We start from the raw sequence: 27,110 nt of genomic DNA, 5'->3' as shown, positions 1-27,110 counted from the left end.
CAAAAATGTATATAGCGTTTCATTCCGTATTGTCCTCCTAGGTTGGTATAACCTAGTAGGCTACATGTAGTTTTCTGTAAATCTGGCTCAGTCACATACCTTTCAAGTTTATGGATAGAATACTTCGGCACAATCGGCAGAAGTACGGGTTTAAAAGATCACAGGATTGTTATCTGTGAAGTGTGAACCAGTCACATCAACTCTCCTCTCCTCCAACACTCAAATCTCATGAGCGACCTTTTCAGTAACTTTCCAGCGCCACCTGCTGGTGAGAACAGAAAACCACAAACTTTCACAACATCAACGCATTGTGTTGAATGTTGTATGTATGATCAATTGAAATGTGAAACACCAGCAGCATTTAAAGTACCATTTTCGAATCAATAAACAATTTTTAACTTTTGCAGCTTTTTATTTTAACGTTTATAGATAAAACAGTGAAGTGGCACTAATAGCAACGTCGAGGACACAGATTAGATTGCCAGGAAAATAATTAACTGTTAAAAATGTATAGGCCTTCATTGAATGCACTCAAAGTCGTTTTGGATAAAAGCAAATACCAAAAGCATACATTTAATGCACATTCCGAAATCGAAATATTTAATATGGATTTCATATATATATATATATATATATATATATATATATATATATATATGCTTTGCATCACAGAAATAAATTATATATTTTTAAAGTATATTAAAATAGAAAACCATTAGGCTATTTTAAATTGTAATATTTTTTTCTGTATTTTTGATCAAATAAATGCAGGCTTGATGCGCATAAGGGACTTTATTATATATATATATATATATATATAGTAATGTGTGTGCAAATATTTGACCAGTGGTACTGTACTATTATAGCCTACTATTCCTGCAAAATTATCAGAAATGTTAAAATAATAAAGTCACCATTTCACGTGTTGTTGTTAGCCTACACTTCACAAAATTGGCCTAGGCTTCATTTAACAAACTATGATAGTTTCATCAAATGGTAAACGGTGTATCAATATAGACTAAACACAAGTGACTTGAATTTGCTAACATTAATGCTGCTTTTGTGCAATGCTTTGTAGTCAATTAACATCCATTAGTTCAACAACGCAGATTCAGATCGCTTCATAAATGTAAATTCGTCTGTCCAACGTCCATGTAATTTTCAAACGATTTATTTATAAATGACCGGAGAATTACCGCTCCACTTCACATTGTCCAATGAAATTTGAACTTATTGTGACAGATAACGATTGGTCGGTGTATTATAGATAACAAACAGGCTTCAAATAATAATGTAATATTTTAACATATGTGATATGTGAATTTTTATTGAATCGAGACACAACCTTTTATAAAAATAAATTAAAAAAAGTTTACAAAAATTGTTTGGTTTATTTTTGTCCTGCCGTCGAGCCATATACTCACTAAAATAACTAAATGGCTCGAGAGCATCGGTTCCCGAGCAGACTGTAGGATACATACGTTTACACTACAGCATTTTCATTTTAAAACGCATAACTTTTGCTACTACGGTTATGTCTACCGTCCACACGCACAACTCCGGAGTTTTAGACCCTCGAAAACGGAGACTGACCCCGTCAATCAAGACCGAAGCAAGACACACGCAATTTGACGCAACCCATAGCAACGCGTTATAGCAACTACACCTCAGACCCCCAGAAATGTAAAAATAAACGTGAATTTAGGCTACTTTAGTTTTGTACACATTGTCATGTTAATTATAATCAAATGCATATTGTTTTATTGACCACAATATTATCATTGATATTTGTTTGAGAACGGCACTTTTGATTAATTTTAAAATAGGACAGGGGCTCGAGCACCCTCTAGAGAAAATCCCTAGTGTACTTATGGAGACATATATAATATATATTTTTAAATCTACTTGTGATCTCATTTTAAACGCTAGATGGCGGTCTTGAATCATTGAATGATCTGCACACTAACACGGCTAGTTTGCACTACTGTCACTGCAAAATATTCAAATGAAACATTTTGTAATTAAAGAGAAACCACTAATCTTACTAACTAATCATTTTATAATTGATATATTCTGTAGAGTTACACAAAGAATGAATGGTAACCAATTCAACATTAGTAATGTTCAACCGAGCATCATCTACAACTCACTTCAACACATCAGCAAGGAAAAAGGCCCCAAAAGACTGCTATCAAATTCAGAGCTTTATTAGACATTGTATGAACATTGAGAGCTTTTTAGCTCCTTGTGAAACTGCTTGGGAGGAAGAGATCAGAACAAAAAGACAAACCAAAGAATAAGGAAAGTGAACAGAAAAACAGTGAATCAAGAACTTGAGCGGTCAACTCTTTATGCAAGCTCCTCCTCTCCCTCTTCCTCGAACTCTCCCTCCTCTTCGGCAGTGGCGTCTTGGTACTGCTGGTACTCTGACACCAAGTCATTCATGTTGCTCTCGGCTTCCGTGAACTCCATCTCATCCATCCCCTCACCCGTGTACCAATGCAAGAAGGCCTTGCGCCTGAACATAGCAGTGAACTGCTCAGAGATGCGCTTGAACAACTCCTGGATGGCGGTGCTGTTGCCGATGAAAGTGGCTGCCATTTTGAGACCACGAGGCGGGATGTCGCACACGGCGGTCTTGACATTATTGGGGATCCACTCCACGAAATAGCTGCTGTTCTTGTTCTGAACATTCAGCATCTGCTCATCCACTTCCTTCATAGACATGCGGCCTCGGAAAATGGCAGCCACGGTGAGATAGCGACCGTGGCGGGGGTCACAAGCAGCCATCATGTTCTTGGCATCGAACATCTGCTGTGTGAGCTCAGGAACCGTAAGAGCTCGGTATTGCTGACTTCCCCTGCTGGTGAGGGGGGCGAAGCCCGGCATGAAGAAATGCAGACGGGGGAAAGGCACCATATTGACAGCCAGTTTGCGCAGGTCAGCATTGAGTTGGCCGGGGAAGCGTAGGCAGGTGGTGACCCCGCTCATTGTGGCAGACACGAGGTGGTTGAGATCGCCGTAGGTGGGTGTAGTGAGTTTGAGTGTACGGAAGCAAATGTCATACAGCGCCTCGTTGTCGATGCAATACGTTTCATCTGTGTTCTCCACCAGTTGATGGACGGACAGCGTGGCATTGTAAGGCTCTACAACAGTGTCTGAGACTTTGGGTGAGGGCACTACACTGAAGGTGTTCATGATGCGGTCTGGGTACTCCTCACGGATTTTGCTAATGAGGAGCGTGCCCATGCCTGACCCGGTGCCTCCTCCAAGGGAGTGGGTGAGCTGGAAGCCTTGCAGGCAGTCGCAGCTTTCCGCCTCCTTACGGACAACATCAAGCACAGAGTCTACAAGCTCAGCACCTTCTGTGTAGTGACCCTTGGCCCAGTTGTTTCCAGCACCACTCTGACCTATGATTGAAAAGAATTACAGATTGTACAAGGCTCAATTTACGGTTTTCTTCAATTGCTAACACACTAAAATGACATGCACAGCACAATTATTTAAACTGACACACAGAGAGCAAAACCTCTTAAGTCTCAAAGTCTAAACACATTTTCTGCTTTACACACATTTTCTGCTTTACACACATTTTGCAATTCAAAATGGCACTTTTTAAATGCACTGAAAACGGTTCTCTGCATAAGACACAACAATCTGACAAAGACACATGTTTGCGTTTCAAAACAATGCCATTCAAAATTACACTACATGAGCTAATTGGCCAATACATGGGTCACCTGGCCGAACACCTCAATGGTTAATTGTTAACACTTCAATCTTTTTTAGTTCACTTTTTTTGAGAGCATATTTTTGTTCAATCCAAATGGAAATATATCTGTTGTGCATGTGTTGCACTGACTTGTTTGGTTAAAAAAAACAAAAAAACAAAAAACAGCATGTGTGTGTATCTGCCAATATTTCTGTGCATGTGACCAATCTGAAGAATTTTCTACAATTTTAACTATTTTAGTATTATGGCAAAGCATACTAAAGATGAGAGTGCTTTTCATTATGCCCAACAGTGTGTAGTTGGTTAGACACAAATCTGGTAAAATGAATGAAGTGTGTGCCATCTCGTGCAAAAGTTTGATTTTGATAATGCTTTATGTTTTGGTTGCAGTGCTTTATTTTGCAGGATATGTTAGGTATTTTGCAGTTTGGGTGTGTGGTTTTGTGAATTGTGTTAAGTATTTTGATAAAACCAGCCTAGTTTGCAAAATTGTGTGTTAGCAATTGGAAAAAAATGTAAACATAATACCTAAGAAAGTTCTGGAAAAGTTTGGTCCAATTATATGCCATTCTACAGAAACATGGAGAGTGGCAGAAAAGATCATGGGAGCTTCAGATTCCTACTGTGACTACCCCCATTTGGCATAATAGTAATCTCTGTACGGGTAATAAACCCTTTGTTTCCAAATGCTGGGTTAATTGTGGGGTTTATACCCTAAAAGACTTGTACAGTGATTATGGACTTAAGTCCTTTCAGATTCTAAAGGATGAATTCTCTCTTCCAGGATTTTCCTTCTTTCTGTATCCAAGATTGAGATCTGCGCTAAAAGCTTATGGAGTACCCTGGTCGAATAAAATATCTTCTCATCCTATGATAGACTGGATAGATTCCAGTATGGCTTCTAGGGGTATTGTTAGCATAATTTATAAATCGCTTGTTGTACGGCAGTACTCGAACATACCGACTGAGGACTTCTGGGAGAGACAACTTAACACTGTGATTGACTGGGGGAATTGTTTTGCTAGCTCAAAAAATCCAGCTCACCAAATGATACATTATAAGTTAATTATAATTATAATTCTTTTGCTGGATGATTCCTCGCTGTCACTGTCTGTCAAGCAAAGGAGGATTCTGTCCGTTGTCCTTACTGCTACTAAAAAGGTTATCTTAAACTGTGGTTGGAACCAACTACCCCAGCGATGTCTATCTGGATGTCACATCTACTAGACATTGCCCTTCTGGAGTGTGCCACAGCTAAAGTGCTCAGAGCCAATAGAAAGACAATACAATTTTGGTTGGACCTTATTGAGACTATCAAGAAGTTTTGGTCAATTTTATTTTAAATAAAGAATCACAAAAAGAAAAAAAAAGAAGAAAAAAAGTAAACATCAAGAATTTAACATTCAGTCAAATGGCATATGAAAACAGGCTTACCAAAGACAAAGTTATCTGGTCGGAAGACCTGCCCAAATGGTCCAGATCTCACTGAATCCATGGTTCCAGGCTCCAGGTCGACAAGAACAGCACGAGGAACGTACTTTCCACCTGTCGGAGTAAAGTGCACATTTCCACTCTTAAATGTAAAACTTTGAATTACATTTTTTTTTTATGTTTTAATACATTGCAAACACAAACTGACCAGTGGCTTCATTGTAGTACACATTAATCCGCTCCAACTGCAGATCACTGTCCCCATGGTAAGTTCCTGTCGGGTCAATTCCGTGCTCATCACTTATCACCTCCCAAAACTGAGCACACAGAAGAAAAGGAGTCAATATCAACAATTTTATCACCTTAAATGTCTTCAAAAAATATTTTAAAGCGGCGCTATGCAGTTATGGCAATTTCGTCGCGGTTTTATCACTTTTTACTCACAGGTTTCTCTATAGAGCTCCCCCTACAGCTTCGTAATAGATATTTGACAACACTGTCGTCAAAATTTGTGAGATGGTCCTCACTGCAGAACAAGAAATCCAGGGACATACACCTGACATATACCTAAACCTACCCATCTCCACCCCCTGATCACTAAACCCACCCCCGAACCTACCCATCTCCACCCCTAAACCTACCAATCTTACATGTGGATCCACCCCCGCCCCCTGGATTTTGTGGACTGTATTGAGGTGCTAGCTGCTACTGAAATTTGTTGGCGACTCTACCCCCTCCCATCTTCTCCCTCTGGTCATGTGCATCTGTTTTCAAAGGCGGCACAGGCACTAGGGGGGTGCGAGAACCACCATTCAACCCGAAAAAGTAATATAACCATTCGGTAAATTAAGCTAAAAAATAAACGGCATAGTTCCCCCTTAAATAAAACGCTTTTAAATAATTGGCCACTTTTTAAGTGTTGTCATGGCAACTTGCAAAACTACAAACTGAGGGAAAAAAACAAAACAATAACGTTAGATGCTCATTATCCGATTTTTTTTTTTTTTTAAAGCACAGTTAAACATAAATATTCAAGTATAAATTAGTTACACACATGATAACTAGACAACAAACAATGCCCCTCGCGACAAGCCTTTATTGGCCTAACTTCAACGTAACGTTAATCAATACTGTTACTCACTTTGGCACCGATTTGGTTTCCACATTGACCAGCTTGCAGGTGAACAATTTCTCTCATGTTGAATCGTTAAGGAAAACGCACTTTCTTATTTAAAAAAAACAAATGTAGTGGACTCTCTAAAACGCGCGTCGTCTAAACTCTGCAAAGCTCAGTGAACGGTTTTCAGTTTTAAATAACGCCAACCCTCGCATTCAAACACAGGTGGATGAATGAGACGTCAATCATTATCCGTCCGCCTTTGATTGGTCGAGGAACACGCGCTCTGTTGGAGCTTCTGCTTTTGATTGGATTAGGGATGTTGTAATCTGTTGCCAGTGGTTACAACGCGGATCACATTTCACACAGAAACCGTTTTGTATTGGTAACCAGAGACCTGCTTTTATAATCGAACAGAAGAATAGTTTTTTTTTCTTTTCTCATTGAGAATCGTGTTACCAAGCAAGCACACCTACCTACACCAAACAAACAGTAGATTGCTTGTTTGGACTTGTTAGATTTGGTACACTGAATGCGCTTGCTATATATTATATTTTAAATCAGCTTCATATCAGCTCAAATTCATAAAAGAAAAAGAAAAAAAAGAAGGAATTAACTGAAGTAACTGCATTAAGCAGTTTTGCTGGGATTTTAAGTCTCTGAAAAGCATCAGTGTATGTCATGGCTGGGGAGTTACTTGTAAAGACCATAGGGTAAAGATATGCTCTTTTTCAAGTAATTTATGTTACTAACGTAATTATAAACATTTTTGGCCGATATTTAGAAGCAAAAAGGATCCATTTTCCTTTTCAGACTGTGTTATGTTAATGGTTTCGCATATTGTTGGACTTTTCATGGTAATATTAACCATTTTCATGTTTGCTTGTATGGACTGTCAATAGAGCGTAAGCACATTGAATGAAAATATATGAACGAGATTACAAATTCATACAAATGATTGACCAAAATGTAAAATAGTAACAAGTGGCCTATTTTGCTGTAGTGCAAGCATCACTGTCCACATCCTAATCTGCTCATTGTTTAAGATATGCATCTTTTCAAATAGAGATCACAATTTTTTTTATAGCCCACTTCATTTATACAGTACGTCTTTGTATTTTCTGAATAAGAGAACAAACCCTACACCTCCATTAGTTGACCCATTCTGATAAAGATCTATAGCTGTTGATGAAAAGAACTGAATGAGAGCTTTGATATCTTTGACCCTGTTTCACCTCTTTATAAAAAAACAAAAAAACAAAACGTGGCCTGTAAATTGTTCCTTGCTGAAGCACATTTCCAATACAACCAAGTATTTGTGTAGGCCAATATTGTGCTGCCATGCCTGAAGCACTGAGTGTCTCAGCACAAGTGGGATGCGCAGAATCGATTAATTAATTATGAGTATCTGAGGTGTGCTACATCCTTATAGAGGGGATTCAGTTCATGCATGCTATGACAGAAGCACACGTAGGCTGAACAAAATGAAATAGGATTAATGACGAAGGCATGCAGAATGAATTTCAACAGCAGAGCTTACGATGCATTATAGTTGTTGATGTATAACATACAACATTTGTATTATAATAATCAAGTCTACTCATCAGCACTTTGACAGACCACAAAAAAGGTCCAAATAATGTTATTAGATTAAAGGACCTATTAAAGGATTCTATGACACAACTGGATAGTTTCAGCAAAACTGTTTCATCTGTAATAATAATAAGAAATGTTTCTTGAGCACCAAATCAGCATTATAATGATTTCTGAAGGATCATGTGACTATGAATTTTGAAAAATTTGCGGAAAATTCAGCTTTGCCATCACAGGAATTAATTACATTTTAAAATATATTAAAATAGAAAACAGTTATTTTAAATTGTAGTCATATTCAGCCTTGGCGACCATTTAAAAACATTAAAAATACTTACCGGCCCCCAAAATTGTGAACAGTATTGTAGGTTTCCGATATATTAGTAGTTATTATTTGATATGAAATAATGTGTGTCCTCTGCTCAATATGCAGCAAGGCTCATGAAAACTAGGGAACTGGTGTGAGCTACTCCCCCAGGGATTGGGAAAGTATGAACTTGAGAGGTTGTCTGTGCATGTGTGTAAGCAAAACTATGCACTGCATTATTGATTAACATTCAAAGTGTAGCAACGCTGGCAGCAGCTGCCTTACACACACACACACACACACACACACACACACACAAACACAAACACACACACACACACACACACACACACACACACACACACACACACACACACACACACACACACACACACACACACACACACACACACACACACACACACACACACACACACACACACAGAATACGCAAAAGTGGGACATAAGGATGAATACCTTCCTGTAGCTTTTGACCTGAAACACTGTGATTTCACCTTTTTTAGTTTAAGTTGACTAGACACATAAATATAGAAATATTTTTTAGTCTCGTGTACCAGACACTCAGGTTTACAGGTTATTTTGGCAAGGCTTGATCCTGTTTTCATTCCCTTACTGTTGCTGGTGATCCCTCAGAGGAAAGATAACCTAGCTGGAAAACATCCACCTCCATGCACAACAAAAACAGCTCTATAGAAACGGCAGCAGTACTATAGAAACTCTCCCCACACTGTATCTGTTGCCTCATTCAACTGTATGCACTATATTTTCATGGCCAATGATCAATATAAATAGATTAAAATGTTTATATCCTTGTTCTTTTGCAGTTAGAATAGACCCAAAAACACCATCAAGTCAAATTTTATTAACAAATGCATGGACCTAAATAAGTCCTCAATGCCAGCCTTTGCATAATGTTGGCAGCTTGAGGCTCTTTTGCATACTCCTGTTTTACAATGCAATGTTCTTATGTTATTTTTTTAAATCATACTTTTATCCTAAAGGCTAATTATATTTTTGATAAGGTAGTTTTATTATTTTAGTTTTGGCCAAAGTGTGCTGTATTAAAAAAAAAATGGCACCCATAAAGGTATATATACATTTCAGTTTATCAGACAATTTGTTTGACCTTGTTTGAATTGAATTGAATTGTTTGACCTTCATGCTATTCATGAATGAGGGCATCTATAAATGAATATAAGAGCGTCTCATGTGTCTCCAGCAACACAATGTGATAAGATGTTAACACAACATGACACCTTGGCATTTCAGTTTTGCATTCCCACCCAAGCTCTCTGGGGCTTTGCAAGAAAAGCATTCACATCTAGATCCAAAATGTCAATGATTTGTGTATGAGAATGCAATTTATGCAAAAGTCTTTGAGTGTTTGGGGAAGAGGTAATAGACTTGTTAGCATTTCAGTATTTTTATAAGATAAGAAAATATATAATATTAAATAGTTGTTTATAAAATTATTTTTGATACATCACACCATAGACTGCATTTAAGATAAATAACTACATGGACAGAACATTTGCATTCATTTAATGATTATTTTGTGTCAAAATATATGTTGATTTTCTTTATTTATCACACCTTCTTTCAATATAAGCAATTTTCCCTGTATCATTCAAGAGCACATATACACACAATGGGCCCTATTTTAACGATCTGAAATGCAAGTATCAAATGCGAAACGCAAGTAACTTTGTGGGCGGATCTCGGGCGCTGTTGCTATTATACCAGAGGGATAAATGACTCGAGCCCGACGCAAATCGAAAATGGCTTGGTCTGAAGTAGCTACATTACTCACATTCCGTCATCTCACATTCCCTTTAAGAGCAGGCGCGCTTATTCCATAGCGGATTGCTATTATAAGGGCGGATTTGCCAGGCACACGCCAGGAGCGGTTTGGGGTTTGACATTGTTTGGGGATGGGAGAAACCCACCCAAATTAGCTTCGGTTAAACAGGCGTATAATAATTTTGGTAAATGTGTAAGCTAGATTTATGCCTATTTTTTCACATCTTCATGAACACCACAATGATTTCCCTCATGTGGAATATTTTTCCTTGTAATTATGTATGGTTTGCAAAAATGGCAACTGCTGCATCTGTGTGTAGATGAGAGAAGCAAAGTGTATACGCGTTGTGCACACGCTACATTATGGCCAAGCATGCGCCCTTAAAATAGCATCTGAATGCGCCTCTGAAAACGCGCCACTGACTTTAGACTAGGTTTTTCCTGGTCTGTGGCGGAATTGTTTTCTGGAACAGCAAAATAGCACCAGGGAACGTTTGCGCCGGAAAACGCCTCCTCTTTTCGCTGAACCGCCCCCGGGAGCGCAAGTTCATTCCTTAATTTACCGACGTGCGTCTGTCGAGAGAACGCACGGTGTCCTCTGTGCGTCGGGTGCAAAATAGGAATGATACATGCGTCGGTGTACAAAGTCAATTGCGTTGGGTGCAAGATAGGGCCCTATCTATAGTCAATGAGTGGATATCACCTTAGCAAATGATTTATATGTGAACCATTAAAACAAGCATATTGTCAAAGGTGCAGTTGACATTTGTGAACTGATGTATTTGTACATGCAATTTATTCTCTTGACTGACTTTCTGTTTACATATGAATAATACAATAGATAAATTCCCACATTCAGATTTTTTTACAATTATTTTTGTTCATTAGTAAAATGGATAAACCTTCTTAATCTTTCTTATTCAGCAGATCACCTCCCAGCAGGTTTGACATTCTCCTGGAAGTAACCAGGGTTGGTGATGTTGCCAGCAGGTTTGTAAAAGGCCACAGTGATGAACTTGCCCTTTCCATCTGATGCCAGGCCGACCCCAACCTGGTCTGTAGACCTCCAGATCATCTGGGTGAAGTTACCTGTGCACATATAAAAGTTTTTTTCAGGTGTAAATTTTTAATTATGGTTTGTGATATATATTGTCTTTCATCCAGGGCCGGCCCGCGGCATAGGCGGTATAGGCAAATGCTAGGGGCGCCACTCATCCATAGGGGCGCCAGAATGAGTGAACGAGTGAATTTTTTTTTTTTTTTTACATTATTATTTTTTTATATATAATACTATTTTAAAACCATTAATTCGAAATACTACCAAAAAAAAAAAAAAAAAAAAGTCCGGCTCACCAATCGTCCCCCGCCCATCGAGTGCTTGAAGTGCGTCAGAAACAGAGCGCGCGCGCGATCAGTTGTTGGTAATTTGTTGTGTAGCGTGCGCGACTCCGCATCCAATGTAGACAGCACTGCTTTTGTTAACACACAGCTCGTAGAAACGGGCCTGGCAGCTCGCGCCAGTTCTAGACGCGGTGAAAGTTTCCTGATTGTGACGGAAGGCCGAATTTACATGACACATTATAAATGAGCATAGTCTGCGATAGATACAGTGCCAAAAAGAAGAGAAGAGGATAAAAGGGGATAAAGACAGAGGTAAAGTGATGTAGTGAATGAACAATTTATGGCATAGGAGTAAGATACTATAATTTCATGGCAGTTATTTTTACCTTAAACTTAATGTTAGCAGTTGTTCTGAGTTCTCCAGAGTCCCCAGACTGTGTGGTTTTGTAACAATCATGTCAGTTTTAAGACGCATTTTTTATTATCACTTTTTTATTAATGTTTTACTCTACAGTTGTGCAGTTGTGGGGATACAGTACAGGCCAAAAGTTTGGAAACATTACTATTTTTAATGTTTTTGAAAAAAGTTTCTTCTGCTCATCAAGCCTGCATTTATTTGATCAAAAATACAGAAAAAATTATAAATATTGTGATATATTATTACAATTTAAAAGAATTGGTTTTCAATTTATTATACTTTAAATTATCATTTATTTCTGTGATGCAAAGCTGAATTTTCAGCATCATTACTCCAGTCTTCAGTGTCACATGTGACATCCAGTCTATCGCATGATCCTTTAGAAATCATTTTAATATTCTGATTTATTATGAGTGTTGGAAACAGTTCTGCTGCCTAATATATTTGATGAATAAAATGTTAAAAAGAACTGCATTTATTTAAAATAAAATAAAAATATTTTCTAATTATATAAATCATCTTTACGATCACTTTTTATCAATTTAACACATCTTTGCTGAATAAAAGTATTGATTTTGTAGTGTATATTGTTGTTACAAAAGATTTCTATTTTTAAAACATGTAAAAAAAATTTTTTTTACTATTTATTTATCAAAGTATCCTAAAAAAGTATCACAGGTTATGAAAAAATATTAAGCAGCAGAACTGTTTCCAACTTTGATAATGAATCATCATATTAGAAAGATTTCTAAAGGATCATGTGATAGACCGGATGTCACATGTGACACTGAAGACTGGAGTAATGATGCTGAAAATTCAGCTTTGCATCACAGAAATAAATGATAATTTAAAGTATAATAAATTGAAAACCAATTATTTTAAATTGTAATAATATATCACAATATTGAATTTTTTTCTGTATTTTTTATCAAATAAATGCAGGCTTGATGAGCAGAAGAAATTTCTTTCAAAAACATTAAAAATAGTAATGTCTCCAAACTTTTGGAAAGTTCACATTAAATCTTTATTGTAAATCGTGCTATAAAAGATAATGGGGACTTGACTTGAATGCTATGTAATGCTCTTGGTATTTGTTTAGGCTGTAATGTGTGTGTGTGTGTGTGTGTGTGTGTGTGTGTATATAGGCCTATATATATATATATATATATATATATATATATATATATATATATATATATATATATATATATATATATATATATATGCTAAATCATGAACACAATGACGGGGTGAAATGGGCTGTGATGCATGGGGCGCCAGGTAAAATCTTGCCTAGGGCAGCAAATTGGTCAGGGCCGGCCCTGCTTTCATCTGTATTTTAACATAAACGTACATATTGAATCGATATTTGCTATAATATTTTACAGCTTTAACCATTTAACCTCTTCAGTTGATATGAGTGCAAAATTAATAACCTACCAGTTCCACTCTGAAAGCCAGGAGTTGCAAAGTTGTACTTTACACTTTCCTTGTACCATGATTCAGCAACCTCTTTTCCTATAGTTAAAAATATATATTATTAATAGTTTTTTTTATTAACTTTATCATTCTGGTGTGCTATAGTTTCTTATATAGAGACCCATTTGGGGGAATAACCACTTTACCTGTTGGATGCACCATGTTGGATGTCCATTTGTAAGACATAGTCTCTCCGTGACCTTTGCCGCTGTTCTTCAGGGCGTTAATGCTAATCAGATGTGCTGCCCAATCCTGAGCCTCTTTACTGAGGATGGGGCACAGCGAGAGAGGCCGTGCCCCATGTTGCCGCCGGTAATCATTTTGAGCTTCAAGCAGTGACTGACGAAACTGGGACAAGATCTCACCTTTATCACAGGAAAAGAAAAAGCTGTTAATCCTGAAGAGACTTTTGAGTTGAAACTAAGGCTTTCTGGTCTTTTTGACGTCACTTTTTACATGATTTCAAATAAGTTTGTGCACAGCTTTATACATCAAATAGTGCTGCAAAATGAAACCAATGGACCTGAATGTGTGTGTGTTTAATTGCAAGTGTTCCACAAAGCAGTCTTGAGCTGATTTTCTCAAACTAATACGCTGATTTCACGCAGCCGTTATTTTGAAATCGAAAGCGAGGCTCCGGTGGGAAGAAAACCGGAAGTGTCGCCTTTAATCACAGGAGAGTCGTGAATGCGATGGCGTATTTTTGTGTTTAATGATGGTGTGTCAATTCTAAAAATGTACAAACATTTCTTTCATACTTTAGACTATATACAGTGAAATTCATTTATAAATATTTTTTTTTTTTTATATATAATTCAGAATGTAAAAAACGAAGCAGGAATGAACTATATACATATCCTATATTGAATATTAACATCCAATTGTGTAAATCGCGGCAGCAGCTTCAGGTTGGTAATCCAAGGCATTGTTGTTTATCTTTACTTCCGGGGTTCTTCCCACCGGAACCTCACTTTCGATTTCAAAATGGCGGCTGCGTGAAATCAGCGTATGACCAATTACTGGTAACCACTCATTAAAACTACTAATAGTTTTTGAATAAGTACATGTTGGCATGAAGCATTTATTCTGCATTTATTCAGCTGAATTCAAATAGATGCAATGGAAGGAAGGAAAATATCTAGAAGAATGTCAGTAACCAGACAGTTTTAGATACCATTGACTTCCATAGTATATTTTTTTCCTACTATGGAAGTCAATGGTATCTAAAACTGTCTGGTTACTCCCATTCTTCAAGATATCTTCCTTTCTGTTCAGCAAAAGAAAGAAATTCATACAGGTTTGAAACAACATGAGGGTGAGTATATAATGACAGAATTTTCATTTTTTGGTGGAGTATCCCTTTAAGTGTAAAATACCGAACTTGTCCTTTAACTGATTCATCAAAGCATGCATTATGTTCTTATGTGGCAGAAAATAGTCCTCCATAGTTTCTTGAGGTATTCATGTCCTCAATGTTTACCTTCTGAGCTGCTGCTCTGTGGAGACTGACTCTTACATGGTGCTGGTCTAGAACTGTGAGATGATGAAGGCAGTTGGTTTGACTTGATGCTGAGAGCAGCAAGTGCTTGTCCAACTCTGTCAGCTGAACACCAAAAAATATGTTTAAAACTTTCTGTGAACATTATACAATAAGAGTTCAAATAAATATAATTTAATTATATTGAATATATATTATATTTTAATTGAATTAATTTATATAATATTTATAATTACACAATAAATATAATTACAAATTATATATATATATATATATATATATATATATATATATATATATATATATATATATATATATATATATGTATGTATTAATAATAAATAGTCATACTTTCAATCTACATCTACTTTATACAATAATCATACAAAATATATTCAGTATTATATCCCTGCACATGTATATCAGACTCACCAGATGGGGTGGATTTGAAGTCGAGTTTGGAACCTGCCGCTAGGACATTTCTTTCAAAATATCCAGCATTGCTGATGTTTCCTGCTGGGAGGTACTGACCCACCACAAAAGTTGTGTTCCCGTCAGTGGCCAGTCCAACTCCCAACTCCTTTGTGTCCTTCCACACCACCTGTGTGAAGTGACCTGGAGAAACCACCAGATGTCAGAACAGAGACTAGAGCAAACGTCTAACCACCCCAGAGTGTTTACAGATAGACTCACCTGTTTTGGAGGTGAATCCAGGCCTGCTGAAGTTGTAGTCCTTAATTTCACTGTACCAGCTTTCCACTGCCTCACGTCCTGTAGAAATTACAAACACGTGATCATAAGACACACAACTGGTAATGAAATAATGGTTGCTTTAAAATAAATAACCCAAGCTCCAATTTTTTCTTCACATCAAGATGCCTGACTGAAAAGTGAGCAAGCGAAACATTAGCAAATGATACAGACAAAGTAGCTACTGAACTCTAACCTGTGAGTTGATTTTTAGCTGAGCTCCAAGCGTAATATACATTTTCTCCATGATCTCCATTGCTGTGTTTGAGGGTCTTGATTGACAGCAGGTGTTTGGCCCACTCTTGTGAGGAGTGGCACAGGTTTTTGTTTATGGTGAGCGGCGGGGCTCCATGATGTTTGCGATATGCATTGTGAGCCCGTAGGAACTCAGCTTCAAAGCTGCTGTCTGCTACACACAAACATAAAAGTAGAAAAAAATGTTGATTACTGAACAAAACATTCAAATATGAACTCCCCATTATCTTACTGACTGTTTATCTTGATTGTTGCACAATATACATTTGCACTTTTTTTCACTGTTTGTATTTATATTGTATATTTTTGTGTAAGGGAGACTTGCAAAATAAGAATTTCATTGTGTGGTCAAAACCGTAGTGTTTTACTGTGCATATGATAATAAATATATCTTGTATCCTGTATAAATAGTTATTTGAATTGTAGATAGCACATTTCATGCTGACTGAAAGGATAAAGACAGCCCACTGAAGAGATGTATGTCTGTCCTTCTCAGCCTCACTTTCATTCCCGTTAAAAATCAAAGATGGCACTGCTGTGAATAAGGTCTATTGAGGTGCACATGCTGTTTCAGAAACCATAAAACAACAGTACAAAGAAAGAATGGACTATCACATTTCATTTGCATTATGGCTAGACAGATAAATATGCCAAAAGGTGCATTTTAACCTTTGTGTTTGCATTTGTTCAAAGAGAACACCATTGGAAAAGTGCTGAGAAGAAAAGCTGCACAATTTGAAATATATTTAATGGCCATTTATTCATAATTATACAACATTTAGATTAAACAAATTGCATTGATTTTTAGGTACCTTTCCCACACCAAACTTAAAAGGTTAGTTCACCCAGAAATGAAAATTCTGTCATTACTTCCTCCCCTTCATGTCGTTCCAAACCCGTAAGACTTTCGTTCATCTTCGGAGCACAAATGAAGATCTTTTTGATGAAATCTTAGAGCTTTCTTTCCCTCCATAGACAGCTATGCAACTGACATTTTGATGCTTCAAAAAGTTCATAAAGAGATCGTAAAACTAATCCATATGAATTGAGCGGTTTAGTCCAAATTTTCTGATGAGACTCGATTGCTTTATATGATAAATAGATATAATTTAGGCTTTTATTCACATTCAAACATTGATCAGCGAACATAAACAGAAGCTCAACCGAACCTGCTTGATGCGCAATAACAAACCTCATTGGTTCTTGCTGAAGCTCAAACGCGCTGTGTAACATGCAAATTTATTTGTGTTCCGAAGTCTTACGGGTTTGCAAACGACATGAGGGTGAGTAATTAATTTTCATTTTTAGGTGAACGATCCCTTGAACTTACCTTTTAAGCTGGTTGGCACATGAAGATCCCCTCTGCCTCCTGATGGTGATATTTCAGTACTGCGAGGAACTGAGGGTGCTCTGTTTGAAGGAATGCCCGATACACCATGCGTTGGACCCACTTTGTCAGCTGAATGTTGCCAGATAAATCACATTTTTACTATACTGTAATCAACTATATCTAATATTTACTCTGTACTCTGTAACATTTTATTAATAATTTAATAATAAAAATAATTCTTATTATTTATAAAGTGTAATATTAAGGATATAGAAAAAAACATGAAACAAATGTCTTCATAAATATCATGACATGGATACTGTGAAATAACCATTCACTTGAAAGTGTACTCACTTGTACCAGAGGGCTTTGAGTCTACTTTGGAGCCTTTCGGTAGGACATTTTTTTCAAAATAACCCCCATTTGTGATGTTTCCTGCTGGAAGGTACTGACCCACTACGAAAGTTGTGTTCCCATCAGTAGCCAGTCCAACTCCCAACTCCTTCGTGTCCTTCCACACCACCTGTGTGAAGTGACCTGGAGAAACCACCAGGAGTCAGTGTTGTAAAAGAGACTAGAGCCAACTTAACCACCCAGAGTGTTTACAGATAGACTCACCTGTTTTGGAGCAGAATCCCGGCCTACTAAAGTTGTAGTCCTTAATTTCACTGTACCAGCTTTCCACTGCCTCACGTCCTGTAGAAAGCAGAAAAAAAGGGATGTAGGGCTAATTGTTTCTACAATGCCGTATCAAAACACCACTGGAATGGTTCACAGTGTGCAATACTAATTACATGTATTAAAAGACAACACAAATGCTTTATCTCCATCGTTTAGTGTCTTGTAATTAAGTTACACAGTTTTGACAACAGGAGAATGCCTGCAATGGCATCTAATTCTATTGCACCCCACTTGACCAAGGTCGGTCTGACTGGATATGACTGTCCTGGGGCCTCATTTATAACCGTTGGCACAAAACAGGCCCTGAAAGAGGCGTACGCCACTTCCGACGCATAAGTTGTGATTTATAAAAACAAACTTTACGGGAAACTCTGACCCATGCGTACGAACGTTTTGGAGATGGAGCAGTTTGGCGACACCGATGGTGAGCTGGAGTTAAATGTCTTTTTGGTCACTTTTAGACAGAAAATCTAAAGAAAATTAAACATATACAGAAAGATAATACAAATATAATTTCACTCACCAAGCCTATCACTTGAAGCAAATATCCATCCCTTCTTAAAGGGTTAGTTCACCCAAAAATGACATTTCTGTCAGTAATTACTCACCCTCATGTTGTTCCAACCCCGTAAGACCTTCGTTCATCTTCGGAACACAAATTAAGATATTTTTGATTAAATCTGAGAGCTGTCTCACTCCTCCATAGGCTTCTAAGACATTATAACTTGCTGGCCCAGAAAATGCATTAAAGACATTGTTAATATAGTCCAAGTGACTACAGTGGCTCAATCTTAAGTTTATAAAGTGACGAGAATACTTTTTGTGCGCAAAAACAAACAAAAATAACGACTTTATTCCACTATTCATTTCCTTCTCTCTGGGCCTCGAGTTTTTTCACGTAGTATAACTGCGCAGCGCATCTGTGTAGTACATCACACGTAGGCTCACTATTGGCCGACGCTGGTCATGTGTGTGATGCGTGTGACATATAACACAGAAGCGCTACGCAGTTACACTACGTGAAAAAACTCAAGGCCCAGAGAGAAGGAAATGAATAGTGGAATAAAGTCGTTATTTTGGGGGGGTTTTGCGCACAAAAAGTATTCTCGCCGCTTTATAAACTTAAGATTGAGCCACTGTAGTCACTTGGACTATATTAACGATGTCTTTAATGCATTTTCTGGGCCAGCAAGTTATAATGTCATAGAAGCCTGTGGAGGAGTGAGACAGCTCTCAGATTTAATCAAAAATATCTTAATTTGTATTCCGAAGATGAACGAAGGTCTTACGGGGTTGGAACAACATGAGGGTGAGTAATTACTTACAGAATTTTAATTTTTGGGTGAACTAACCCTTTAAATGTCCGCGCCAGCGAGCGCGTTGGGCCGTTTAGTGAAACTGACGCAAATAACAGTTTAAATAAATAAAATAATGATTTAAACTATGTTTTACTTCTGATATAAACATTTAGATTAAATATGCCATTCAAATTAATGGAGTTAAACACTTAAACATGAAATCATTACTGAGAAGTTACAAAAAATGTTATATTAAATCAATAGAAATATTTGTTGTGGATGCGATGTTTTTGAACACTTTTCCTGTGGCGTGCTGTATTTGTTTTAACCACAGAGATAATTGCTTATCATGATAAATAATACCAGATTGTCTGGGAAAATAGTTTCGTGCAAGGTGCAAATAATGACCAAGGCCTGTCTGTTTCCATTAAAAATATAAACCAATTAAAAATACAATTCAGCCAGTGGAAAAGATTGAGAAAAACTTTCTCTGAAATGTATTTTACACTATTTGATTTATGTATTAAAAAAAAAAAGGCAAGGATAGGCAACTAAATGATTTTTATTAATGTAATGTGTCTTGTACCGTTAAATGTTATCACGTGGATGAATAATCATATGCAAAAGATATGCAGATGAGGGTCTGTATAGTAAAACCTATTTTTTACAGTCTATGAGTAAAACTAGGCGTTGTAAGCTCAATATGTTTATTTCGGGGTGGAGACGCATGTGCGCACAATCTTCCGCTGACTGGGATTTATAAAGTGAATTCTGAGCAGGTTCTGGCCTACGAACGGTTTTATAAGTCTGAATATCTTTTGGCGTACGCCATTTTTGGCTTTCGGGCGCACGTACACTTTTAGTAAGGATCCTCCGCACAGTTTTATAAATGAGACCCCTGGGCTGCGTTTCTCAAAAGCATTTGATCGTAGTAGAAACCATTGGTGACGCTTACGAAGCTTTTGGGAAACGCAGCCCTGGTCAAAATACTGGTTACATTTATGGGATGTTTGATTACCAAATTAAAATAATTTGACTCTCATTTACTGATTTTGAGAGCAGAAAGCTGACCTGTGAGTTTTTTGGTAGCTGAACTCCAGGCATAATAAAGATTTTCTCCGTAGTCCTTGTTGCTGTGTTTGAGAGTCTTGATTGACAGCAGATGCTCCGCCCATGCCTGTGCGGAGCTGCAGAGGTTTTTGTTAACGGTGAGCGGCAGTGCTCCGTGCTGTCTGCGGTACGCGTTATGAGCCTGTAGGAACTCAGCTTCAAAGCTGCTGTCTGCTAGAGAAAAGCACAGTTTAATAATGCGCTGAAACAAAATCAAATTAAGTTTAAAAGTTTATTTCAATTACTCGTAGATGCTCTACAACATTATCGTGACATTGGATGAGTTTTGATAGGCTAAATGTTAAAACTACTTAAGGTAAACTATAAATGTTACTAAAATGTTAAATACATCAATACATTATTATTAAATAAATAAATAGAGTTATAATTGGAAAATAGATTTGAGTTTGGTAAAAGTTGTCTAGACTCACCTGCCATAGATAAAGCTATGCGAGAGACTGAAAAAAGAAAGGGAAAAAAAACCCACATCAACAGGGCAGTTACACCACAGTGAACATTTCAAAGAGACCAATGTCACAACAGAATATCTGAACCACTCCCATTAAAGATGGATATGGCATGTTTTTAAATCTATTCAATTACATGGAGTATAAGTAGCCTACTTCACTTTGCAAACCTTAGACTCCTCATAGATAGTTTCTGTAAAATAAAAACTAGAAACATCACACTCTTATAATAACGCAGCCATCCCAAGATATTCGATTTGTGTAATATTAATTTTGATTGACTACCTTTGAAGTTTATTTTAAAAAAAATTAAAAATATTTGAGATGTTTTCTTTACTCTTGTAGACTTGGAATAAGAAGTGCTTGCATTGACAATTGCGTCAGTGAGTGATCATGACATACTGTACAACTAAAGTGCTCAGACTAAAGCTAAATGGCAAACGATATAAAATATACCTAGTATCTTCATTCAGTAGACTGGAGATGTTCTTGCTTGTCATGCATACTTGCATACACATTCATATTTTTAACCTATTTCACAATACACTTCTGGTAATGTTAAAATAATTAAACTAACATAGGCTAACATTTTGTGTTTGTTGTCAAAATAACCAAGTCATTGTATGCTCTCTGTGACCCTAGGAGACCCTAGTTTGTTTTTCCATTTGACAGAATTTAACCTTTAACTATACTTAGGGTTTGCACATGAAAATGTTTCATTTCCTTTTTTCGTGATAAGGTGTCTGTGTGCTTGTGTACTTGAGTACATGTGACAGGAAACTCCGATGCTGCTCAGTCATTCAGTGAAAGAGCACAAATTTGACTGTCGCAAGACTGGTTATTCTTGTGACACCTGTGCTAGTAATACACGCATTACCATGCCGTGTGTACGTTACAGTTTACAAATGTTTAATGTGGGGAAGTAGGCTACAGCTGTCAGTGTTCAGCGAGTTAACATTTGGCAGTTTGAAATCGATTAGGTAGTTACTTCAGTTCAGAATAGGGCTAGAAATGATCAAATTGTTAACTTAGACAGCGGTTTCTTCTTCCGGTCGGCGGACTGTGAATCGAAACTAGGAATCGAAATGTAAACTTTTGAACGATTCCGGGAAAATCGCAAAGGTAGTCCCGGTTCCAATCGATACTCGATACTCGATACCCAAGCCTATTTATCAAGCGACGAGAATACTTTTTGTGAGCAAAACAAAACAAAAATAACGACTTTATTCAACTATTCATTTTCTTCTGTGTGGGCCTCTGAGTGAGTTCACGTGGTGTAACAGTGCAGCGCTTCTGGGTTGTACGTCAGAATGTAGGCTCACTATTGGCCAGCATCACACACATGACCAGCGTTGGCCAATAGTGAAAGGTGGGCCCATGCGAAAATAAAGCCCAACTCCACTTCCTAAGAAGACACACTCCTTAAATGAAACATGATTAGTCAATCATTCAGCATGAGAACTCCACTCATTTTAGAGCTGCGATCACACATTTCATGAATGTACACAGAAATGTTTGCTTATTCATAGGGACAGCGAAGTGGCACACTGTGTCTATAAGGCAACCTCAGAAACACCTGTCATGAAGCCTATCTGAATACATAAGTAGACATTCCTCAGGTGCACTGAGATAATCAGTCTTCCGGCCAACTTGCCAGAGGATCTGTTCTGTGTAAGCAGTTTGAGGGAGCGAATTGATAATGCAATCGTAACGCTGGGGGATTTCACAGCTTCATAACACAGTTGAAATGGGGCAACCTGTGCTTTGTATGATATTGAATTATAGAAATTTCTGATACAGAAGCACCCTCTGAATTCTGTCTTCCAGCTTTGTCACATCGGTTTCTGGTTTCATATCTTGCTCTGGCCCAATACAAGGAGCTGAGACTGGGCTAGACAAAAGTCGCACAGTCCACTGCATGCGCATATACCCCTTTTCCACCAAGGCAGAGCTGGTGCTGGTTCGGAGCCAGAGCCTAGTTTCAAATCGGTTCTTTGTTTTTCCACCGCCAAAGCACCAGCTCCGAACCAGTAAAAGTGGTTCTTAAGTAGCACCAAATCATTGCAGGGTCTAGAACGGAGCCAAGAAAGAACCGCTTGCGTCAGAGGCTGGGGGCGGGGTTACCGTGGCCAACAAGACTGAAGAGAAACTTGTGACCGCCATTTTTAAATAGCAGCTAGTCGAGCTAATAGCAGCTCGATTATAATATCCGTCTATGTAAGTTACGGCGAGCTGCACAAACGCGTGGATTCGCCGTGTTTGGATGCCGATTTATTTTCGCAAACCCATGAGCATCCATAGTAACGCAACGTCATTTATTGTTGATGCCTTGTTCGAGATGCATCGGAGCAGCGTGGACCGATCAGAGCTGCGGGAGTGTTTGGAGATCATACGACTCCTTGTGCTTTTTGATCGCTTTCGCAGTGCTTTGATTTCATGTGCTGATCGTTCTGCGAGAAGCCAATGCATCTCGAACAAGTCTGGTGTGTTTGTGTTTGGCGCTGCCGCACTAGCGTTGCTGGGCAACATGATACGTATGCAGTGACGTAAGATATAGCTCTGTTGTGGCTCTCTGGCCGGTGGAAACGCAAACCGGTTCTTAGTAAGCTCGTCAGTCGAACCAACTCCGAACTGGCAATAGCTCTAGCTCTGAACCAGCACCCGGTTCTTGTTGGTGGAAAAGGGGTAATAGAGGAAGAGCACTGAAAACAGAGGCAAAGCTGTGTAGGGCTGAGCAAATGTGGGGAGAACTCTTTATTGCCCAAGTACTTCAGAAATCCCTTTAAAAGTATACTTGTGAATTTAACGTGGCACAATGGCCTTCGTCATCACTTGTATGCTAATGCATGGGATTAATCAATATGCTGATTGAGGACTGTTGAGACACAGAATGGTTCTGTCTGGAGAGACAGAGTCGTTTACACCTCAATGACACGTCTGTACCATTTGCTTCACAGGACATATGTGCTTTCCACTACATACTATTTATCTACTAGTGTGTTCTAACATGCAACTATGCCATGTTTGGTCTCATTTGACAGCTTATAAACAGAACTGAATGGTGGTGAACCTAATAGAGGTATTAAATTATCCTAATGTACAATCTAGGTACTGTTGCTTAAACATGCATTGAGGAGAATATGTTAATGTTCTTCTCTCCTTCTTGATCACCACCCATTTGCCTCATCTTTTGGTTTCCTGTCGGTCGGTTTTGGTGTTGGTATTCACAGGGTATATAAACAGGGTATATGAAGGAAAGGTATCTGTTGATTTGGGAGAAAGGCTCAAACCCCTGCTGCACCAGTGCATAACCTCATACTATGAGAAAGGTTTTTATAGCCTCTTCTGCACAGCAGTGCATTATTTGTTACAACTAATTTCTTTATACAGTATGTTGTTCAATTCTACTGTCTAATTAATTAAACATGTAACTTAATAGATAACTTTGCCTGCTTTATAGGCTTTGAGAATCTTTTAAGTGATTGTAAATTTCGTTATCTAAACGTTCAGGTTAAATCCTATGTTTTCCTATCAGTTCTAAGACTTTTACCTTTTTAGAATAAGAGGTTAAAGAATAATAACAACAACTTTAATGGTGTCAGATTAATTATATTGGAGTCAGATAGATAACTGAATTATGCATGTCATCCTTCAATTGCATTTTGTTCCGATTATTGGTTCAAAATAGCAGCGTAAGCTTCCAGCCTTACACCGGCGTGAGAATAGCAAGTGGCCGGAGCGTTTTGTGCTTTACGTATACTAGACAGACCACTGCTCTAAGATGGGGAGGGGGAGAAGAGGTGAGCGGACAGCTTATCCGTAGCATAATTTATATGTCATACTAACCGGAATGTTGCAGAGAAACGGCAGTCCAGGCACCGTCCACTGAAGAGCAGATGTCTACGGTGAGTGATGGGTGGCTTTTTGAAGACAGCGTAGCTGAGTGAAGGAGAAAGATTCTGAGCAATAGCGCTCCACACTGAGCTAAATAGCAGGTTGACCCTCACCTCACTCGAGTACGCGGGCGGCATTGGCTAATGCAGCAGCATTTGCATGATTCAATCAGGCTTCAGCATTGTTTCCCCAAAGTGTCAGCTAGTGACGCAATGTCGAGAGACCTATTTTCCTCTATTGTGATTGAAAGTATCAGGCAGTACACTGTTAGATGCATGCATTTGAAGAAAAATAGTGTTATGTGTGTGTGTGTGCGTGTGCGTGTGATTATTTAAGAAAAATGTATTAGGGCACTGTATACATTGATTGTTTTTAATGGTAAACACATTGACACATAGCTCACGGATAGTCTTTAAAAATACAAACATACCTGTCCTGAAGTCTCACTAAGGCATGCAGGAATTTATCTTTCTTTAAAAGCGGTCAATTTCCTCTCTTTCTCTCCTTCTCTCTATCTTGCTGACTAGCTGTGAAATCTGCGTACTATTATCTGTTAAGTGCTGCAACGCCCCTTGTCCAGGAAAGAGCCCTACAGTACACACGGACCCACGTTTTCAGTTTTGATTGCCTCCGAAATACACACACACGTGCACACACACACACACACACACACACACACGCACACACACACAGACACAGACACACACACACACACACACACACACACACACACACACACACACACACACACACACACACACACACACACACACACACACACACACACACACACACACACACACACACACACACACACACACACACAACTACATCATCATCATCATCACAAACTAATTTTAATGCTATTAAGAACAGGAAAACAAAGCTCTGACTTGTTCTATCATGTGAAATTGCATATCTTCAGTTCATGTTCACGCCTGCAATCTTCTCTCTTTCAGTGTTGTCCTTACACTTGCATGTTGCGATAGCAGCACTTCCTGTCTATTTGCGGTTGTTTCTACTGACGTTTTTGTTCCTTTTGTCACCCACAACGAGTAGTTATTTCAGATACAAGTAATTTTGTGCACAAAAAAATCATGAATCATCACTGTGATGGACTGGCCATCCATTCAAGGTGTTCCTTCCCTTATCTTCGGGACCAGGACAGTCTCTTTGCATCCCAGCAGCCCTACATAGTAGTTTGGAGAACGGGTGGATGAATTGGAAAATCATAATTAAATCATGTACTATAAAAAGAACTATGATATACTAAGTACTATATGAATACATTTTCTCAAACCTTGTGTCTGAGCTGTGATGCAGTGGGTGGTGCATGTGCTCTTTCATACACTATGCTAAAGTCTTGGGCACATTTGATGCTTCACCAAAACATTTGTTTAAAGGTGGTTATTTATAACCTTTTTCTATGAATATCTCACATATAGGTCGTTCAAAGCATCTTTTAGGAGTTTCTGGTCTGGGTTGACCTGATCTTGACCTGTTAAGTTGAAAAGCTCATTAAAGAAAAACACATTTTCCCCTTAAAAGTAGAAATGAAGACTAAAAGTGAAGAAAGTTTCTTGTAGATATACTACTAAAACACGTTTAAACTTGTCTACATACTTTTGGTACAGTAGCTTTTAAGGTAGGCATCACTATGCGTTTCTATAGAAGTGAGAAGTAATAAGTTCAATGGATGTAATGATAAAAAAACTGAAGTATGAACATGTATTCATATCGTTTTGTTTTTTGCTTAGCACCTGTGGAAATGTATGTACACACTTCCCCTATTTAAGGGGATATGTTAAAGGAGGTGAATAGGCTGTTTTGTCAAAATCAATCTTTTCTTTGCACTGTAATCCCTAATATTTACCGAAACTGTCATGTTACATGTAACATGTACATGTAAACTCTCATTACGGTATTAGCAAAAAAGCTACTTATGATTAAAAGAATGTCTGAAGGGTACATCGAAATAAAGTGTTACCCAAATGAACAATGAAGTGATATTCAAAAAAATTATAATTATATTAAGACATTAATAATGTAACATCTACAACATACTACTGTATATGTAACCACTAGTGGGCAGCATACAGACCCTTTCCAAAAAATTAGAATATCATTGGAAAAGTTTATTTATTTCCATAATTCCATTCAAAACGTTAAACTTCCATAGATTATAGATTCAGGGCCCACAGCTTAAACGATTTCAAGTATTTAGTTGTTTATTTGGACATAATTTGGGCTTCCAGCTCATAAAACCCACGAAAACAGGATTTCAAAAAATTTGAATATTACATGAAATCACACAGAAATTACACAGTGATACCATGGTCATTGAACCAGGTTTTGGTTATTTTGGCAGTGTGGGCAGGTGCAAATCCTGCTGGAAAATGAAGTCAGCATCTCCATAAAGCTTGTCTGCTGAAGGAAGCATGAAGTGCTCTGAAAATGTCCTGGTAGACGGCTGTGTTGAGTGGACAGCACAGTGGACCAACACCAGCCGATGACATGGCTCCCCAAACCAACACAGACTGTGGAAACTTCACACTGGACTTCAAGCATCTTGGACTGTGTTCCTCTC

The 27,110-nt window shown here is 38.0% G+C and overlaps 2 protein-coding genes across 10 annotated transcripts; both read right to left on the bottom strand.

Annotated features, from left to right (window-relative positions):
* Positions 1-2,191: 2,191 nt before the first annotated feature.
* Positions 2,192-8,181, bottom strand: LOC309498840 (tubulin beta-4B chain). Its single transcript, XM_082169778.1, has 4 exons — positions 6,306-8,181; positions 5,373-5,481; positions 5,168-5,278; positions 2,192-3,410 (listed from the first exon to the last, which is right to left on the bottom strand). Exons 1-4 carry the CDS (start codon positions 6,360-6,362, stop codon positions 2,350-2,352), a joined length of 1,338 nt encoding a protein of 445 aa, XP_082025904.1. The 5' UTR covers positions 6,363-8,181; the 3' UTR covers positions 2,192-2,349.
* Positions 8,182-9,727: 1,546 nt separating this feature from the next.
* glipr2 (GLI pathogenesis-related 2) lies at positions 9,728-25,242 on the bottom strand. 9 transcript variants are annotated; one of them, XM_082169772.1, is made up of 15 exons: positions 24,954-25,242; positions 24,637-24,747; positions 24,476-24,568; positions 20,594-20,620; positions 20,124-20,336; positions 17,692-17,769; positions 17,428-17,610; positions 17,074-17,202; positions 15,685-15,897; positions 15,432-15,509; positions 15,171-15,353; positions 14,721-14,843; positions 13,387-13,605; positions 13,202-13,279; positions 9,728-11,091 (listed from the first exon to the last, which is right to left on the bottom strand). In XM_082169772.1, exons 4-15 carry the CDS (start codon positions 20,598-20,600, stop codon positions 10,931-10,933), a joined length of 1,665 nt encoding a protein of 554 aa, XP_082025898.1. In that variant the 5' UTR covers positions 20,601-20,620; positions 24,476-24,568; positions 24,637-24,747; positions 24,954-25,242; the 3' UTR covers positions 9,728-10,930. The 9 variants fall into 9 exon arrangements, with proteins under 9 accessions (XP_082025898.1, XP_082025897.1, XP_082025900.1 ...); XM_082169771.1 differs by having other exon boundaries at positions 24,476-24,747; XM_082169774.1 differs by lacking the exon at positions 24,637-24,747.
* Between the last annotated feature and the right edge of the window lie 1,868 nt (positions 25,243-27,110).

The sequence above is a fragment of the Leuciscus leuciscus genome, assembly GCF_965113295.1.
Source record: "Leuciscus leuciscus genome assembly, chromosome: 5".
NCBI lineage: Eukaryota > Metazoa > Chordata > Actinopteri > Cypriniformes > Leuciscidae > Leuciscus > Leuciscus leuciscus.
This window is presented reverse-complemented; position numbering and strand designations above follow the sequence as displayed.